General features: G+C 43.2%; 1 protein-coding gene across 2 annotated transcripts in view; it reads left to right on the top strand.

The window, feature by feature from the left end:
- SYN3 (synapsin III) overlaps positions 1 to 20,178 on the top strand; it is a 166,505-nt gene that overhangs the window by 134,117 nt on the left and 12,210 nt on the right. For both annotated transcript variants that reach the window (XM_062491288.1, XM_062491287.1), the window contains 3 exons: positions 7,767 to 7,909; positions 13,201 to 13,275; positions 16,616 to 16,718. In XM_062491288.1, the coding sequence (XP_062347272.1) occupies positions 7,767 to 7,909; positions 13,201 to 13,275; positions 16,616 to 16,718 (321 nt within the window). The remainder of the gene's footprint in view (positions 1 to 7,766; positions 7,910 to 13,200; positions 13,276 to 16,615; positions 16,719 to 20,178) is intronic.

Genomic DNA, 20,178 nt, shown 5'->3' with positions numbered 1-20,178 from the left:
AAGTTTACTTTAATCCATTATGAAATTAGTGACTACTAGCAAAGTCTGGATGTGCATTTGGGCAAAGAGTTTCAACACTGCTCTGTTCAGTATATGGGGAAGGCACAGGAAGCAAGGGTTGTTGACCTTATGGTTTTAGTTTGGGACCTTCTCCAGCCACAAGCAGCCTGAAGGAAAGTTGAGACTGATTAAATTTTCTCTCTTCAGTCTCACTGCATTTCATTGCACAGGACAAAAAGAGAAGAGAGAAAGATAAAATAAAGAATAAATCAGTTGGTTTAAAACACAAGCAACAAGAATTTATTTCATGGTTGTTTTTTTTTTTGAAACAGTAGGGTTCAAGCCCAAGTGGGACTGACAAAAGAAACCACAGAAAATACCATGAGAAATACAGAGAAGTGGAATTATGGGTATACTAGAAAAGTAACACCTACAGATTAAAATAAACCAAACTTTACTGTAGTAAAGTACTGAAGAAGAGGGAGTTCCGAGGAGACACTATGGTGTTTTTAACCATCATAATGCAAAAGCAATAACCAGTGAGATTAGAGAGAGCTGGATTATTTCTTTGCACTGGTCTTCAGAAGTAGAGATGATAGCAGGAAATAGAAGGTCTTTAGCTCTAAAATATATATAATATGAAAATAGTTTTGCTTTTGGTTTGATATGTGCAACAAAGTAAATGTTAATAAAGCACCTGCATCAGGTCATGTTTTGTATTAAACCAGTAACTGGAAAAACAAAGGATAGAATAACCAATGTATTAGCCAAAGTACACATGTGAGTATTAAAGTAGTACTTACTGCAATAAATGATGCCAAGATAGTGAGCCATGTATTTGTACCTGTAACTGGTGCTTCAAAGGATGTGATCATTCAGGTTACAATGCTATTACCAACAGAAATTGTCAAGGAAGTTCTTACCTTTTTTGTTGTTGTTGTTGTTAATGGTAAAATCACTTGTAATGGCACCAACACGTAGAAGAATGGGCAAAGATGGGAAGTCCAAACAGCGTTATTCTTTATTTGTCTGAGGCAGTGCCCAGGAGCCAGAAGAATTCTGGATGCAGAAAATGCCTCTCTCCCAAAGAGCTCCATCATTTGCTTTCAGGAAAATTTGTGTCATTTCAGAGTTTTCTTCAGTTTCTCTGTGTTACAGACCAGGGGAATTATAATGATTACCTGATACTTATTGCTAATTCATGTTCATAATGTTCTTGGCAGTGTAAGTGCTGAGTGTTTATTATTTTGCAGTAATTGGTAGAAGGAGCAAAATTATAATAGACTTTAATTTTCGCATATTGTTTGTTTTGACATAATTTTCACAAAATTCACTCACCACATTTTTTAATCAGAGGGCTGAACAAAGAATCCACAAAGCTAAAATGAAAAATAACCACATTAGGACTTGTACAAAATAGGCTCTATTAACTGCCTTCCCCTTCAGGGAGGGTCACCACAACTGTCTTTAGCTTGGGAAAGGAACAGCTATTATTCAGGATCAGAACCAAAAGGGGTGACAGTGTACCATTCGTGAAAGAAATGCTCTTGCCAAGTGATGTGTGCGTGTGAGGTGCACACAGAGATGGGGAAAACAAATTCGCAATAAAAGGCATCTTTTGAAATTTCCATTGGGAAGTGCAGAAACAACAGCCCCTCTATTGACTTGAACAGAGACACTAGTAATAGTCTTCACACAGGAACAGACAATCTTCTAATCTAAAAACAGAACACATGCCCCTCAACCCCTCCCATGATCAACGTTATCCTCCTTCTGAAATTTGGAGTCACTTCATATTTCAGTGGCACTGGAAGATCATAACAAGTGCTCTCTGTGCTGCTGGCCCTGTGCAGTATCCATACAAGTAAAATATGTATAGAGATACTGCTTAGACAACTGTTTACAATGGAGTTAGCAGAGAAGGACCTTTCTCACATTGTACTTAAGTTGCCCAGACTCACAGGATCAACAGCGCTCAAGGAATCTTCCAGGGAAACCATGGATGGACACTGAGAGGAGATGTCTTTCCATGTGCAGAACAGAACTGTTGCTTACCCAGAAGCTCCTTAGAGGTCAAGGCATTTTTAAGCATTGTGCAGTTTGAGCATACCCACCCCAGAAGTGATTGGGGGTCTCTGTTGAATAGGGAGAGCACTGCAGTGAGAGAGGAATAACACTTCCTCCTGACTCCAGATCTCATAATGCCACAGCCCATGGAAAGGAATAAACCTCTGAGTGTGTTAGTATTTGCCATTTGTGTATTAACATGACCCTAAAGTGCCCTAGGAACAGAGCCCAGTACTGCAAATTCACTCAAAGAGCCTCTTCATCTCTTCCTGATCAGATCATGAGAAGGAGGCAACAGCCAGATCCACAAAGAGAAGAAAACCAGTATCTGTTCATGTGACTTTAAATACATTTATATCAATTTTATATATATATATATATATATATATATATATATATATGTATATTTTGCTACTCCTACTTTATTTTTAGACCTCTCTAATTAGGTCAGTTTAAGAGTCACCTCCTATCCCCTCCTGCTCCATAATTATGAAAATACCTTCCCAGCACAAATCCTGACTCAGATTAATTTATTACATTGTAGAAGAAAAACTTGTTGTTCATAATAATCTGGTCAGAGTTATTTTCTCTCTTACTGGATGGGAAAGACTTCTCTGCTTCTTTTTTTTTGGCTGGTATAAATATAGCACAAACTAAACAGAGCCACTCTGTAATGTAAAAATACTGCAAGGTTTTTATCAGGAAGGACAGCTCGTCACCTTGTCTCTCTCGGGACTGGAAATAGAATGTTCCAAAAGTGAGAGCTTTGAAAATCCAGTGTGCTAAAGAGGAAAGGAAAGGAAAGGGCTGCCTCAGTTTGTCAAGGAACAAATATTTTCTTTAAGAGAAGACAAATAATGACTTGACATGTAACATTCATTCACAACAGAGCAGCCCAATCACTGCATTCCCACTGACTCATGAGTGAGGATGTTCCAAATGTCTTCAAAATAGCAAAAACATCCCCATTTTTTGCACATCAGTCTGAAAGCTTTTGCTGGACACAGGAAACAGCAACTGACCCAAGGCACCAAGGACCACAGCAGACAAGACCTGGGCTCTGTATTAGGAAGGTTCAATCCATGAAAGGCAGCAGAAAAGGAACTTCAGTGCGAGGATAAAATTTAAATGCAGACACCCCTGTGTCTTCACTATTTTGGGGTAGGTCTAATTTAGGCCTAAACTAATTGTGTGTCAATTGGATTCTGAGATTTTCTGAGATTTTCAGAAAATCTCAGATTTTCTGAGAATAAGAGCATAATTTGGGGTAGAGGAAAGGAGAGATTCAGGAAACCATCTGCACAGAACTGCTCCTGAAGGCCCACTATCCCAAGATGGTAGAGTCCTACAGAAAGGCTGAGAGCAAGTTGAGATGGACAAAAAATCACAAGCTTTGTGTGGCTGTGCCAGTTCCTCTGGAGGAAAACACTCAGACCATGCATTTTCACAAGCCTACCAAGACTCAGTTAAACACCATGTTGCCAAGTCCAGCCCTGGCTCAGCCTTGGACACTCACCTTCCAGCTGAACCTGGCTCTAACGTCATTTTGGACACAGAAGGTGCTTCTGCAAGTTATCTCCAAAGTGATGTGTGTTGAGCCTGTAGGGCAGATTTAACCTCAAAGGCAGAGTTCACACTGGATGACACTCAAGAAAGGAAAGGCTAGGGCAAGTCCTAGCAGACTAAGATAATTATGGCGCTTCAGCTAACCGATTGTTTTTTCATGTGGCCACATAATGAAATCAAAAGGGGACTGCAAAGCAATACCTTGCAGCACTTAGGCTAAAGATGAGGGAGGAGAGCCATAGCCCTGGGACCCTGGTGTCCAGGAACATCTGGATTAGGGAACTGACAGAGGCAGCAGAAGTTTCTACCCAGATAGATCTCTCACTGAAAGAACGTGTGCTCACACAGATCTCAGGTGCGGCTCAGACTGCCCAGGAAATTGCCACAGTGGAGTGTCAACTCTGCCAGAACCAATCCAAAATCCCACTTAGCAAGAAAAGCTTCAAAACAAGGTCTGCAACAGGGATGGAGCAGAATGTTTCTTCATGACCTGCCCCTTGGACTGCTCTCCAGCCAAAGGCAGAAAGATCAGTGCTTCTTGGGCAGGCTCAGGATGACAACAGGTACCAGATGCAGGTCATGTAATATCAGGCTCTGAGATGCCACCACAGGGCAAAGGGATGGCCACATCTGTGTGAGCATGTCCCCAGTGATCCCGCCAGGCTCCCCTTTCCAACAGGGGGCATGCTAGGGTATCACTGGTACCTGGGTTAGAGAAGAGAGCCAGAAGGGAAGGAGGAGCTTTCTTACTCAGAAAAGGCATTTGTCAACACACTGGCCCAAACCCTTCTTAACAGGTCACTAAAATGCCACAGCAAACAGCAACTTAGGGCTTCAGAATGAGTCTATTGCTGCTCAAACACCCAGCACAGCTAAGCAAATAGGCTGCCAGGGCCAGGGTTGTGTTTGTACTCACTGTTTGCACTCCTCTATTCAGTTAATGGGATATAGCATTTATCCTAAGAAGGTTGCAAAATAAAAGAGAGAGAGGGGGGAAATGGCTTCCTATTGGTTTCTTTTCAACTTCTTTTATCAGTTTTTATTGGTCAACCTGCCATTTTAGAAGACTGATTTGTCTCTTGTTAGGTAAATTGGTAACTTTGCTCTGGATTGGTTTTGAATAGTACCTTCTTAAATAATGCCCTCTGGTGTCACACTGCATCTACCCTGGCTTGGTTATGTCTGGGATTTTTTTCTTCTGTTAGGAGAATGGATATCTTATTGACATCTAAAAGGGTTACAAGGCAGGAGGCAATGATTTATACAAAATTTAAAAGTAGAAAGCTAATAAAATGGGGAGACCCAATAGATAAGGCAGGAAAATAAATCTAATTTGACTGTAACTTGAGTGCTTCCTGTTTATGAAGTAATAACCGTACCCTGGGATAAACCAGCATTAACCCAGAACACGGCTGTTATTTTGTCAAATTTGGCTGGCTCTAACAATTAACAAATGGTGGCTCGGATTTCAGCCTTAGTGTGGTGATTATTTTGATGCCTGGTGGGAAATAAGGCTGTGATCTCCTACAAGGGGACTTCTGTGAGTTGCTCTCTCTGAAAAGTCCATGGGAAGTACCCTGGCACAGGCCAGGGAAGATGCCATAGCTGTTTCCTGAGGACTGTGCAGTGGTGTAGCACTGCAGGAGTAATCTTTATTTTTCATTTCTTACTTTGAGTCCCCAGCAAGTGCCCCCTCTTTATTATCCCAGCCAAAATTCCTCAGGCCCCTTTTCAATTGCTTTCCTTCTCTCCCCATAGGGAAGGAGTGGTGGAGAGGAGGAAGAAATGGACCCTTCCTTTCCATACCATGCTGTATTTTTGAGGAAACATAACATTTAACAGTATGAGCTCCGATACAGTCTAATTCCAATCTGGAGGGGGAAGCTGCATCCTTTCCTCAGCTCTGGGTCAAATGTTCCTGGGCTGAGGATGCAAACATTTCAATTTGGGCCCAAAAACATCTGTTGCACAAGCACAGCACTTTGTTTCAAATCCCACAAACATCGTTGTTCCAAGTAGGTCATTATATAATGGCTTTTGTATTTTCTCACTCCCAAAAGGGTCCGGGAGAATGTGTTGTAACACCGTGTCAGTGTTGCCTGCCCTTGCAGTCCCTCCTGTGATCATCTCATCTGGGTGGGACTCTCTTGCTTGATGTCATTCAGCCCAGGGCAGCTCTTATCAGTGCAACAGAAATACCCAGCTCCAACACAGCCTGCATTGTTCCCTCTGGTATTTTGCAAGTCCAGGCTCTGGGTTCCCTCTCCCATTCTCTCCACTGCCTCCAGGGCATTCCTACCGCCTCACCCTGTCCCGAACATCCCAATTGGGATAGAGAAGGAAACAACACAGCCTAGAGCAAGTTTGCTCCTCCTGGATGCTGTGCAATAGCCAATGGCTGCCTTTACATATCCCCTTTATAGTTGTTATTTCATTTTTTTTTTCTGGTACCCTCCCTTCCAACAGATGACTGTTGTCCCCTTCTGCTCCTTTCCTCAGCAGTTCCTGGATAGTGAGAGCACAGCCCTCACCACAGCAAAAGGTGAAAGGGCTATGGGTATTCTGTGGTCAGTAACAGGAGAAGCAAAGACAAGTTCTTCTTCCTATTCAGGCATCTAGAAATGGTCACGGGTCAAACCGGTTGCACTTTTCACCTTCCCCACAACTATTCAGTTTTTGAGAGCTTTTCTTCAACAGGATGTGGTTGAATCTCTGGCCTATGTGTAAGCTGGCACTTACACAAAACAATATAAACAGGGCAAAACAGGTTAGCAACAAGCTTGTCCTCTGTTCCCTAGTGAAGATGGCTCCCACCTTCCCATGGCTGAAAGCAGATACATAAAACTACTTGTTTGTTCTTTGCAAAGAAACACCAAATACCATTGAATGTGCTTCTTTCAGAGGCTCCACAGAGTCTGACAGCACCTCCTCTAACACACAGTGATGCAGCTGAGAAACTTCTGGAGAAGAGACCGATGGATTGTCACCTGTCGGTGCACACTTAGCAAAGCAGGGTTGCAACCCCCAGCTGTGGTCTCAAAGCATTACCAAAATACAAAGTGAGAGTAATAATGTAAAGAAAGTCACTTGCTTGCTCATCCTTCTCATACAGTCGTGGTCCTTTTTCCACAAATTAATCCCCCCTTCCTGCATTTGTCCAGCCCTAAGGAACAAGACCTGTACAGGTTTCTCTGATGCATCAAACAAGTGTTGGCCAATACATTGAAGGCCATGGTAAGAGGTTATGAGTGAGGTGAAGTTGTCCAGTATGTTCTTTTTACCTGCTTGTTCAGTTTTGCTTTCCCAAATCAATGAGCTTTTGTAGAGGTTTGATTATATCATTAGAACTTCCACTGTTTTGGTCATTCCTCATTTCATCTTTTCTTTACTGAGATACAGAGCATTTCCCATAACTGAATACAGATCTGTGAAAAGCCATCTTCTCAGAAAAACTGTAGCTCATAGGTCTCAACTGCTCTTTCATATTTCCAAGTGCAACTCAAGTCTAACATTCAACCCACATGCCCATTGCCTCACACTCACACAAGTCTAACCAAGAGACACAAATTCCCCCAGAGACATCCTTTTCCTTCAGAGTTTGTGTCCAGTCAAGAGACCTGCACAACTCCTCAAAGTCTAGAGGGGATTAATCTGAAATGCTGGGGAGCTGCAACCTAGAGGGGGCAGACAACCAGCTCTCATGTTGATTTCCTGGAATTGGTCTGTATTTCCTGACCATCCAAAATACCCTGTTTTCATCCGTCCCAACATGGGAAATAGCAGTTGCAAGGTTTGAATGAAGTAATACCTCTTAAGAGGTTGAATATTTTTCTGAAGCATCCTAAAAGCAAAGGACGTTAGCAAGATCCACTTAGGCAATGGTCTAGCTGCCTCTCTGGTGCCAGGATTACTAGGGCTGGTACATGAGGAAGGAGAATGGGATAGATTTGCTCTGGGTTGGTTTGCCCTGGGAAACTTCTCTCTGAGTCACAGAAACCCTGCTCGGTCTTCAGCTGTGTCTGTGTGGGATTTAACTGACATTGTGCTATTCAGGTGCAGAGATGACTTCTACTCACAAAGTATTCATGTTCTTTTTGCTCTTGTCTCTTTTTCACTGGATTTTGATAATCAAGGTCAAAGTTGAGAACCAGCACAACTTCCGGGACATGGCCAGCATAGTAGCCATGGCAAAAACCTATGCCACCACCGAGCCATTCATTGACTCCAAATATGACATCCGAATCCAGAAAATTGGCAACAACTACAAGGCTTACATGTGAGTGCATGGCTATGCCAGAGCGAGACGGGGGAGGAGATAGTGCTGTGGATGTGATTGACTCGGTGTCTGCTCTGGGCTGGAGTCGGTAGCTGACTTAATTTCCTTGAAGAATAACTCTGCTGTTCTGCCCCCACATCTGAACCCAGATCCCTCATCCATCAAACATCTTCTCCATTAGTCACTGTCAGGTCATTGTTTCTGGAACGTAAATCTCAGTCTGTTTCTGAGATTCAGTCCCCACTATAACGACTGTGCTCTGCCATCACCTCTCCATCCTGCTGTTGAAGGACTCATCTTTCCCAGCAAAATCCTCCAGCTCCAAGTACCCTCTAGTGGGAACTGAACCCACGCGCTTTCCACCTGGAGAAAAAAGTTAAAAACACTGAACTTGCTGCATCTCCTGGATTCCTACCGTCCAGGCCATAGCAGCACCCCATCCTTTAGCCCACAGCAGCATCCTATCCTCTCCCCAACTGCAGACCACAGCACCACATCACACGTGGGGCACAGAGCACAGGGTATGAACAGCCTCAGCTGGAGCAGCACATGGAGTTTCTGTGGGCATTTTGTATGTGTGCTCCTTAACACATACAAAAGAGGGAGAGGAGGAGTGACATTTCTGTGGGTTCCCCAAAGCTCCTCCCTGCTCTGTGGGTTAATGAGCGAGGTGGCATGACAGCAATCTTCAACACTGGTATGTTTAAAAGTGTTAAACAGCATTCAACCAAACTTCAGTAGTCACCATGCTCAATTAGAGATGTAACCAAATGAGTCAGTAAGACACCTGTTTCTTACTACAAACCAATAAACGAAAAAAGCCACACAGCACATCTTCTCCAGAAGCTTCTTATCCAACCACAGAATTCTGGACAAGTAGTCAGCTCCAGCAGTACATTCTTCAGGACACCAGATAAATTACGTATGTTTCCCAACACCCACAGCACTGTGACTTTTGGGTCCATTTCTGCAAACCTCTAGGCCATAGCTCTGCTGAAACATAGTTAAACAAGATAAATAAATGTACACAATCACATATTTTTCAGTTATAACTGCCTAAAACTCTCAGTTGGATTCCTAGCACAGTGATGTCTTCATGGGAGGGAAGGACATGGGGGACACTTGCCTACTTCATGTGATCTCAATGAAAGAAAATTTATTTTTAATTGAATCAGGTCAACAATAGCACAGTTGCCTAATACTACATTAACATCTCAGAGAGTCTGACTCAAATTGGCCAAAGGAAAGAAGGTTTAAAATATCAATTAAAATTCCCTATTCCTGCCAACACACCCAATCTTGGCTCTGGAGCCTGCTCCCCATCTAACTGGAACAAAGGCCAAGTTAGCCTGACCATACTCTCTGCTCACTTATTATTCACACACACCATGCACTCATCCAGAACAGGGATCAGAAATAATACCAGATGATTGAGGAAAGAAAGCAGTCATACTAAGACCTAATCTCACTTGAGAGTATAGCCGCACAAACAATTGTTTGCTAAACAAAAAATGTTTTCGTATGAACACAGTCATGAAAAGAGAACACCTTAATGAGAAATGAAGCTCATTATCAAAGAAAGCAAACAGCAGGATTCACCCAGTGGCTTGCTAACCCAGGAGGTTGATTTAGATTGAGATATCCATTTATGGATGTGAGCTTGGGAGAGTGGTATAATCAGTCCCACCAGGGACTGTTCCTTCCGCCACAGCATTAGACAAAAGAGGTTATTTCTGTGGTATAAGTTCCTATTATGTCCAAGGACAGAGGTAAAAGCACCCAAAATATCAGAGCTCTCACTGGTATCCCAAATAGGAGACTCAAAACCATTAGTCATGCTAGCAAATCTCAGCCTTAAAGGCAATTCCAGCATCTGCAGGAGCGTCATACTGTGTGATTTGCTTTGATCTGTGAGCCATGGAATCTCTCCAGCAATTTTATACCTTCACCCCCACATATAGACTTTAAAAGACCCTTTTCTTTTGAGAAAAGATTGCACTGAAATTCTCCAGAATATGTTTACTTTGCACCAAGCATCTGCCAGAGGGAGGATGCTGCAGGGTGAGTCATGCATTCCTCCCTGCCCCAGATGTTCAATGCACTTCCTTCCAGACCATGACCCAAGGCTTCAGTTCAGTTTCCCATTGGCTTCAGTGCAGTGACTCCAGATTTACACTGCTAACAAACTCCTACTTAGCCCATGCCTTGAGCCAGTCTGAAAGCGGCAGATAAGCAGCATATGATACATGCCTAAAATTTCACCAAGTGTATTTGACTGCCATTGTAATACTGGTGAAGAGAAAACATGAAAACGGCTTACAGGGGAAATTGGGCAGAAATTATGCTTCCACACTGACCTCAACTGGAGGCAAACAGGGCGATCATTTCCATTCAAGACTCATTAAATGTTGTTCACTTTGAATTAAGCCAGCAGCTACTGAGTTTCAGGCATGGGATAGCCTTGCCACCAGCTCTTAGTAAGAGGGTAATACCTTTCCTTTGTAGTTTCATGAGTGGGATTTCTGACCTTGTCACTTCCAATGCACTTCCATGTGCTCTGTAGGGGATACCACATCAACTGTGTCTAAACTAGAGCTACTTATAGACTGAGCTAGGACACCAATAGCTCTTGATCTGCTCTTTTATCCACTTCTCCTAAACAATGCTGAAGGTGGTGTGGTCACAAATCTGTTTGAGGAACTGATCTCTGAAAGTCTGAGGTCCTTCTCTTTAAGATACTGACTGTATGCACAATGTGTGCCCCCCTGATGTTTAGGATAGGTAGAAGCACTTCAACTTTCAGTCCTTAAGAGAAATAGGGTTTGAAGCAGGACATCCTTATGAATTTTTTTTTGTCTTCAGTCTCCTTTTTCACTTCACACAATACAAAAAAGAAAACTGACAAGAAGCTGTATGAGGAGCAGTTGGGGTCACTTGGTCTATTTAGCTTGGATAACAGGAGACTGAGGCAAGACCTCATCACAGTCTAGAACTTCCTTGCAAGGGGAAAAGGAAGGGCAGGCACTGATCTCTTCCCTCTGGGAACCAGTGACAGAAATCAAGGGAATGGCATGAAGTTGTGTCAGGGAGGGTTTAGGTTAGGTATTAAGAAAAGGTTGTTCTCCGGAGGGTGTCTGGGCACTGGAACAGCTCCCTGAGGAAGTGTCACAGCACCAGCCTGGCAGAGTTCAAGAAGCATTTGGACAATGCTCTCAGGCACATGCTGTGACTCTTGGGGATGGTGCTGTGCAGGGCCAGAAGTTGGGCTCAGTGATCCTTTCGAGCCCCTTCCAACTGAGAATATGCAGTGATTCTGTGATTCCCTAAGTTTGGGGGCACAGTTCATACCTGAACTGCTCAGACATGCTTGAAAGGGAGTGATCTTGACAGAGGCTGTAGTATAGGGTTTGGTGTCTGATCCGGTGGGCTTCAAATAAAACTCTTCTGTTTCAAAACAGCAAGGTTCCCTAACAGGAAAGTTAGGATTATAGCAGAGAGGTATATTTTAAATTTTATGCCCAAAACTGGCTCGAGATGGATAGGCATAAACAAGTCCAAAAAATCAGCCCAATGGCTTGAGCAGAGTTCTTATTTTGGGAGCTTTCCCATGTCACATTTCCTTGTAAAACTGTCAAGCTGTGGGTTCATTTTCTTAGGGACAGCACAGCTGCTTATATTTGGTATGCCAGGTACATTTTCTAAACACTGATGTCAAAACATTTTGTCACTAATGAGATTCCAGGAGTTCCCACCAGTACTCATGGGATTTTGGATGTCCTCTGCCACTTCAGGGAAACTTTCTGTTAAAAGTAAATGTTAGCAAAGAGTGGTTCTTCCCACTGCAGAACTGAAAAACATAATCCTAAGAATCCCATAACAAAAGAGGAAGAATGGCTGAGGACTGAACACCGACCTTATAGGCCATCAAAGGACTCATAACAGTCCAAACTTGAGGAAGATTATTTTACTTAGGAAGTCAGGCAGCAAAATGGATGCTGGGTGAAGGCAACAAGCCAAAAAGTCAACTATGTGAAAACACAGTCATTGGACACAGTAATCATGCTCCTTTGCTCCCCCACCCCTCCACTCCTTTAAACATGGTTACAAAGACAGCTTAAATTTCACAGCAACTAAACATAACAGCTTAGAGGAGAATAGAAAAAAGCACTCCAGGTGTCTGCTTTACACTCATGAGAGTAAAGGAGAACCTTAGGTATATAATGATAATGATAATGGTAATGGTAATGGTAATGGTAATGGTAATGGTCCTATGATGATCCAAGTTTGTAGTCTAGCAGGACATGAGTATTACCACTGCTGAACTTCATTTTGCAAATTCAGTGTCTTTTGCACACATTGCTGAAAATGTGAGAGAACTGGCAGCAAGGGCTCCCACAACCTCATATTGAAGTGTTGGATCACACCTCATACTCCCATCATAAATCTCTACCTAAATTTTCTTCAGCGTGGAGAGGCTTCCTGGATGTATCCTGTCAGCTTGTTGACTTGTCCTGGCTTGTACACTACGGAAGGGTTATCTGGAGTGTTGTCAGAGCAGGCTGTCCTTTGTCTGCCTTGGGCCTAAAGTCAAGAAAAAGAAAATTTTCACCCCTGACAGTGATGGTGAAACCCCGAATTTTCTAGCAACAGCACCTTTTTCGGAAATCAACTATCAGCTGCAGCTAATGAAAATCCAAAGATTTTGAAATAAGAAATTCTCCAAGTCTGAATACAGTGAGCCACTGGCAGGTCAATGAAAAGTCAGTGAAAAGACAGTATGATAACATATTCTGTGACATCAGTACCACTGAAATCAAATTGAAGTGGACACAGAAGTACAATTGAAATCAAATTTAGGTAGACCCAGAATGTCAGAACTGATATTTTGTGAAGCTGCTCAGCAAATACTTGCTTGGAGAACTTCTGTTCCATGGATGGAGGATGCTACCCATTGCGGAACACAAGGGTGATTATCCTAGAGATCTTTTACACACATTTCAGCTCCCCTAGGTCTAATGTATAAAGAAAGTACTCACAGAGCCTGATGTGTGCTCAAGACTCCTTGGAAGTTTCTCTGCCTAAAGTCCTCGGTCAGTTTTTCATGAGTCTGAACAATATATCCTGTATGGAGGGTTGTTCAGGAAGGATTTGGAAAGGCTTCTGGGAGGAAGAACCTTACCTCATACCCTCCTGTACAAGCACAGGGTCAAGAATGAGGACTACAGTATGCAGGAGGATGGGTCAGGAGTCTATTTTCATGTTCAGGTTATGTTTTTGGTTTGTTTTTCTAGGAGGACTTCCATCTCTGGAAACTGGAAGGCAAACACAGGTTCTGCAATGCTAGAACAGATTGCAATGACAGAGAGGTAAGGAAGAGTGTTTCAAGACAGTATTAGCTATTCTTGGGTTAGAAGGGAGGAATTGTATTTCTGACTTTGGTTAATTGAGAGAACTGGTAAGTGAGGTCTCCTGGGAGGCTGGATAAAGACTTTAAAAGACTGAGTGTTTTCTTAAAAAAACACTAAGGACACAAAGGCAAACTGTCCTATATTGAAGAACAGACTGAAAGTACAGCTAGAAACCAACATTGCTAAATCATTAGATCTTTAGTGAATGCAACCACAGGGAAAAGGACCAGCATGCTAGGTCAAGCATACCAGTACAAACATGTAGGGATAAAATCAGAAAGGTCAAAGCACAAAACACAAAGTAACATGAGGTTATTCTAAGTACATTACCAATGAGAGGCAGACACAGAAAAGAGTTTTTCCTCTGCTTAACAGAGGAAAAAAACTGTCAGCTGAAGTGCTGAAAGCACTTTTTTGCTTTAGGCTCACAAATGTGGTCACTGTCTAAGCTAAGGTCCTCTCACTGTTGGAAAGAGCAGAAAGAATTCCCTCATGCATCTTACAGACTAAAATTTGCAGATGCTACTTCCAAGTATTCAAATCACTGTGATATTTGCTAATACTGCAACTGCCTGACACTGTGGACTCATGGTAACATGCTTTGCTGTAGCTCCTATGTTGCAGAACTAACACTTGCCCTCATGACTTTTCTCCATCCCATCAAAGTAGATTATTCATAGATTTATAGAAGCCATAGATTACATGTAAGCATTCATCCTTAGTGAATTTAAGATTTTTTCAGATTATACCTCCAGTTTGTCAGAGTCAGTTAATTTTGACTATATCCAGTTTTGGGCACCACAATTGAAGAGAAATAGCAAGGAGCTGGAGAAAGTCCAAAGGATAATAAAAGGAACATTCAGAGAAAACCTAACGAGCTGTTGAGAAAAACATGCAACAATTCTATGTAGTTCTATATAATTTTATGTTGTTTTCCACCTTCTTCAATTAGCAGACCACTGATATTTTTCCAGTAGAAGTGTAGACTAAAGCACAATGAATCCCTGCCTGCAGTGCAGAGGTTCACTCTCCTTCATTAACTGTTACAGACCTGGAAGAAGTTGCCCACAAGCTGAGAACCACTTCATCCTAAAGATGAAAAAAAAAAAAAAACAAAGGAGCATAGGATCATTTAATATATAAAAGCTTGCTAATAGGCATTTCTCACTATTTACATTACAAGTATAATATTGTAAGAAATAAATTACAGCTTAAAAGGTTCCTTTGAACACCTCCTATGTTTTCTCAAGGTAAGGATAGCATAATACAGAAATAAATTCTCTGAAAGGGATGCAGGCAGATCTCTGTCCTCTTTCAGATCAGATTAAAGAAATGTCTCCTCTTGGGACCACAAGAGTTGTGCAGGCAATAATCTAAGGCCTCTTCTGCACCTTTAGTTCTGCAGAACAGGGAAGCCAAGCCCCAAATCAGATGAAGGTGACTCTGCAAGACCCCAATAGTACTGTGGGAAGTGGACACGATGATGCATCCTGGCTGTTTGTAACACAGCTGAAGCTAGACACATGAAGGGCAGACATTACCTTTTTGTAGCATTGTAGAACTAAAACCCAGATTCCTGCCAGCCTGCAACACTGTGTTTTGAAGGTTTGTTAATTGTACCACAATTAACCACTCCAGCTTTATTCAGTCATAAATGCAACAAACCCTGTTGAAATCTGTGAGTTGTCAGTGCATTAAACAAGGCAGGAATGTGCTCAAACAATCTGATGAGTGGGAGCAACCTGAAGTACCTACTGTATTGAACAGTAAGTACAAAGGATTGAAATGTTCAGGTAATGCAGAAATGACAGTAAGTCCTCCAAAAATGCAACACCTAGTGCATGTGCATAAACATGCTTTTCACTCTATAATGCTCCTATTACACCCTGATGATGCCAGTGCTCTCCTATGGCAACAAATGTTGAGGATGTATAGCCATCGGGGTCTCTGGCATGAACAACAATTCCCTGAGCCTGACTGCTGAGCCCAGACACCTAGAGATGTCCCTCAGGAACAGAGGTGGTTCCCACAATGGTGCCCCAGATGCTGGGCCACAGCAGTGCATGAAGGGTGCTCTCTGTGCCTCCTGCCTGACTCATCTAGTCAATAATTCTCTTCCTCTTTATGCTACTGACTTCTCCTCATACACTGTCTTCCTTGAGGGTCCTTGGGTGAATACACTTGGTCTCCTCATTAGGGATAAAAGATCACCAATAGTCATATAAGTCATAATTTTTCTTCTTCTCAGAGGCTTCATGTTCACACAAATTGATCATTATATTTCCAAGCTATGGGGACTCTGTCTGACTTCAAGGATATAAATTTGTTCTTTAGCCAGAACAGCTCTTCCCCCAGTCCCTGTACGGTCTGCAAAATGTCAGTGTTTTCATGAGACTGTGGCCTTCCCTCCCCTCTCTGCATCTTGTCATAGTCCTGCTTATAGATCTGCTGTTCCGAGATTATTATTTTTATTTAAATGTCCAGGACCACGGCACAGCTGCACAGGAAATAGGACTGGGCTGCCTCATTCCCTCCTCATTTGCACTGTGGGGGGATGTGGTCCTCCCATAATATGCCTCTTGTCATTCTCTCTCCTCCTCTGACTCCAGGATAGCTAAGGGACCACCAGCTCACATTCCCATCCTGCAATGGCTAGGGAAAAGTGCTGCAGCCTGAAGGCTTCCCTCCAACAAATAGTGCCTGGTCCATGTGATGAGACTGCCTGACTAGGAACAATGCCCAAGGGACAGAAGGAATCAGGAAACTGTAAACGGATAAAATTGAAATCAAATTGTAAAATGCAGGCGCCACTGTGTTACAGATCAGAGAGGGGATGACTACTCCTTGCTAAATTCAACATTCACTTTCTGATCCTATTCCAGTCCTAATATCCAGGACATCTTATCAGGAGAAAACTGCTGCATAATGGAGGGCTTTCAGGCAAAGCCAATACAAACGCTGAGGGGCCAACACTACTGGGAGATTAAATGAGCTAAATATTTATAGCTTGGCTGAATGACAACCAACTGGACATCTGATGTAAATACCAAGGAGGGAAAGAAATGTTTTAAGGTGGCTTTGAGGGCAGGATTGAATCAATCTGAAATGAAGGGAAACCTTAGGCAAGATTCTTTTTTTCGTTCCATCTCCTGCACGAGAGAGGGAGTCAAGGGGCCAGCAAAACACATGAAGAGCTCCCAGATTGCTTTGTGTTCTTACGGGCAGCAGGTGGGTGGCTGGTTTTGGTGGACTACCCAAGGACAGCTAATCCTAGGCCATGCTCTTGTGGTTTCTGCAGGTACAGACTCTGGGCAGATGCCTGCGCAGAAATGTTTGGAGGTCTTGATATCTGCGCTGTCAAAGCTGTCCACAGCAAAGATGGAAAAGACTATATCATTGAGGTGAGAGCATGGGCAACCTGAATGTGAGTCTCCTTTGGGTAGTGTATCTGCAAGCACTCTGCCTTGGAGTTCACATGCACCAGCATGCTCACTTACCCCTGCACGCTCCTGCAGTCTCTGCTCCTCTGTGGCCACCTGCATCCTCAGGCCATGGCCCACTGATATATTAGGAACTGATTCAGAGCCCCAGCCAAACCAGCAGATACACAGCAAAGTGTCAGGGTTGAAATGCCTCCCTTTCTCAGTGTGGACTGTGAAAAGAAATGGAGAGCCACAGAGTGCTTGGCCACCTCAGTTTCCGGCAGATGATTCAGTTCACTAAAAATTTCAGTTTCTCTCTGAATGGACCTGTCTTTCTTCAATCACTTTAAAGGGGACTTCCAAACAAAAATCCTAGCTGCACCTAGTTTAAAAGAGGAAAATAAATTGTGAGAGTGTAGCAAAAGTTTCACAAGCAACAGGAGCAACTTGATTGAACAAAAAAGTAAAGGTGTATTTTCTAAAATCTTTTGCCCAGGCAGCATTCACTACAGTAGGAGGCCATCAAGACAAACCACAGCAAAGTTACTATGGGAAATGCATACTACAACATTTTGTATTCAGGGCTGGACAGACTGTGGCTCTGAGAGCTAAAGTTCAATATGCTCCTTCCCAGGCCAGGAGGCAGATATGGAAGTGGGTTAAATGGCACACTCAGATCATCCTAACAGGGCAGAGGAGGAAAAGCTGGCCAGAAAATCAAGGTGGAAGCTGAAGAGATGCCCTGGAGGAGAGACAATCTAACAAGTAAGCAAGGGCCTCTGTCAGTATGTGACTTGAGGAGACACAACATCTGACCTGCTGTAAACTCCACCAACACAGGCCAGCTGAGGAAGACGAGCAGAGCCAGCCTACTGGCTTCATGCAGGGGTGCTGACACACTGGAAAGCTATGTGTGGGAGAGCAGTCCCACCCGCTGAGGGTTGGGATGCTGATGAGAACCACATGAGCCCTCCGGTGACTGCGCATTCCTGCATTATGTATCTGCTCTCCCCAGGGAGGGGAGCAGTGACCTGTCAAAGGCCATGTGATAGAAGCGTGCTGCCAGCAACCAAACTCTGGCAAGCCTCTGTCTTTTCCTGAATTGATGGGGCCAGGGCTAATGGGTCTGCTCCTGTATGCAATTCATCAGCACCTAGAGGAGCATCCCCTAGAGCAGACTGTTTCCCTGCTGTGTGCTTTTAAGTGTCTATGCCCCTGCAGATGGGAAAGAAAGAGCCAGAAAGCAGCATTGCTAGAGGCAACAGTAAGGACGTTTGGATTGTGTCCACACATGGCTAGACGTGATATGTGGTTTTCATATCCCTGCATATATTCTTGCACATAAGCCTATGTACGTGCACACATGGCTAGTTCTGGGCTTAAACATTATATGCCTCTGTCTGGGTATGCCTCTGGGTTTCACATCTGCCACTGTGTGTGACTGACTGGTGAAAAACACATCCATGCCCTAACAGCCATCATCAGCTTGCACACAGAGAAATGCACACCCATGCTCCTCTCTCTGTGACCAAAGTCAGCAGCAGTGCATCTAATATGACACAAATCAGAAGAAACACAGTATTGTTTCAGATGGGTCACGCTGAGTTGTCCCAGTGGAGAACCTGATTGAGCAGGCCTGGTATACCAACATCTAGCAGGCACTCAGATGCCAGGCTGATGGAAAAGAGTAGAATTGTGCAATATAAGGAGCAGAAAAAAGCCAGACAGGCACCTTTTTATGCAGATCTGAGGGACATGTTGACAAGTAATTAATTGCCTCCACCCAACTTTCTGGGGTACTTTTCTTGGTCTGAAACTGACCCCTTGTTTTGCTTTTTTCTCTTTTGATAGCGGGGAAAAAAAAGTTATTTGACAGAGTGACAGTTGTATTTTCTTGGTAAGAAGGAACAGTGTGCTGTGACATTTTACAAGAAAGCATGCCTAAATGGGCTGAACAAACAAGGAATTTGCACAATGCAATTGCAGGCAGTAATTAATTTTCACAGTGCAAAGTAGTTCTCCAGGAAAGATTCATAGAGATAGTGATGGGCAGTTCTATGAACGGAGATTTATCACAGTGGTTTGTTGCAAACAAAATCAGATTAAGACAGATGAGTGATCAACAGCACAAGAGTAATCTTGCACACATGGTATTTGCTCTTACTTGAACTTTACCTTCTTTTCTTTTCCCATGACAAACAGCAGTATCTGTTACATTTCTGCCTTCAAAGTATTAGGACACTTATGTACCATCTTCATCACTCATATTGAAACAGACTGTGAATTTAACAGTAAATTCTGGTAATTCTTTTTTCCTCTGCTTTAAAGAACTTTATCATTTTGAGGGAATATTCAACATAAGCAGTCATCCCTCAGTCAGAATTCCTCAAAATAATGCAAATTTTCTGGTGGTGTCAGGAGCCAGATTCTCAAAAGAGCTCAGCATCATGTATGGTTTAATAATATTCTGTTGCCCTCTGTTTTCTTTTTTTTTTTTTGGGGGGGGGGGGGTTGGTTTTTTTGTAATCTAGCCCATTTCCACACCTCTGCTAAGCTGAAAAATATGAAACAAGTAGAGGGCAAGCAAAATGGTTCATGTGATTTATTCTTCCTCCTGGAAGAATAAGATACACCCTGACTGCACAGAGCTAAGATGTTACTAGACATGCTCCTTGCCCCCTGCAAGAAGTTCTGCTCATCCTTTCAGCAGTGCCTATCATTTGTTTTGACACATCAAATCTATCTATCTTCCTTCCTTCCTTCCTTCAAATCACCTAACACTCCACACTCACACACCAGAGTGTGAAAAAACAACCCCAGGCTCCAGCATCAGATAGGCACAGAGGGAGAACCAGGATGGTCTCTTCCTGAGCCTGCCTGGGCATTTTTCCTTCACCCCTCACACACCTCATCGGGCAACAGCAGCTGCACCAGGAGCAGCCACTGACCTTGGGCAGCTACAAAGGCTGCGTCCATATGTGCTGACATCTTCTTGCCTTGCCCAGCTGTTCTGTGATTCCCTGGGAAGGGATGAGTCCAATCTATCTGTAATTCACATATTCCTCTCAGCCAGCTGGCTTATTCAGCATTAGCATTTGTATCTGCCCAGTTCCAGACCAGTTCACCCTTCCTGCAGGACAGGCAAGGTGATGGCTCATGATTTTTTTCAGTTCAGTGGCAACCACCTGTGCCATTTTACCCACAGAAATCACTGCCATTTTCAAAAGCCTTCCCCTGTGCATGTGCTTGTTCACTCCTGTATTTGCTGTCTCCCACGTCTCACATTTCCCTGTCAGATACTACACATCAGGACAGCAGATAGCCTCATCCCAGGCACACCTTCACTGGTACAGGTGGAAGCTGTTCCAGGGTTCACTCCCCCTGGTGCCTTTGGTTTACAAAGCACCATCTTTCTCTGCAGCCACAGAAACAGGAAAAA

This window comes from Cinclus cinclus, chromosome 4 (genome assembly GCF_963662255.1).
Source record: "Cinclus cinclus chromosome 4, bCinCin1.1, whole genome shotgun sequence".
In the NCBI taxonomy this organism is placed as follows: Eukaryota; Metazoa; Chordata; class Aves; order Passeriformes; family Cinclidae; genus Cinclus; species Cinclus cinclus.
The sequence above is the reverse complement of the archived record's forward strand: the minus strand, read 5'-3'. Positions and strand labels throughout refer to the sequence as shown.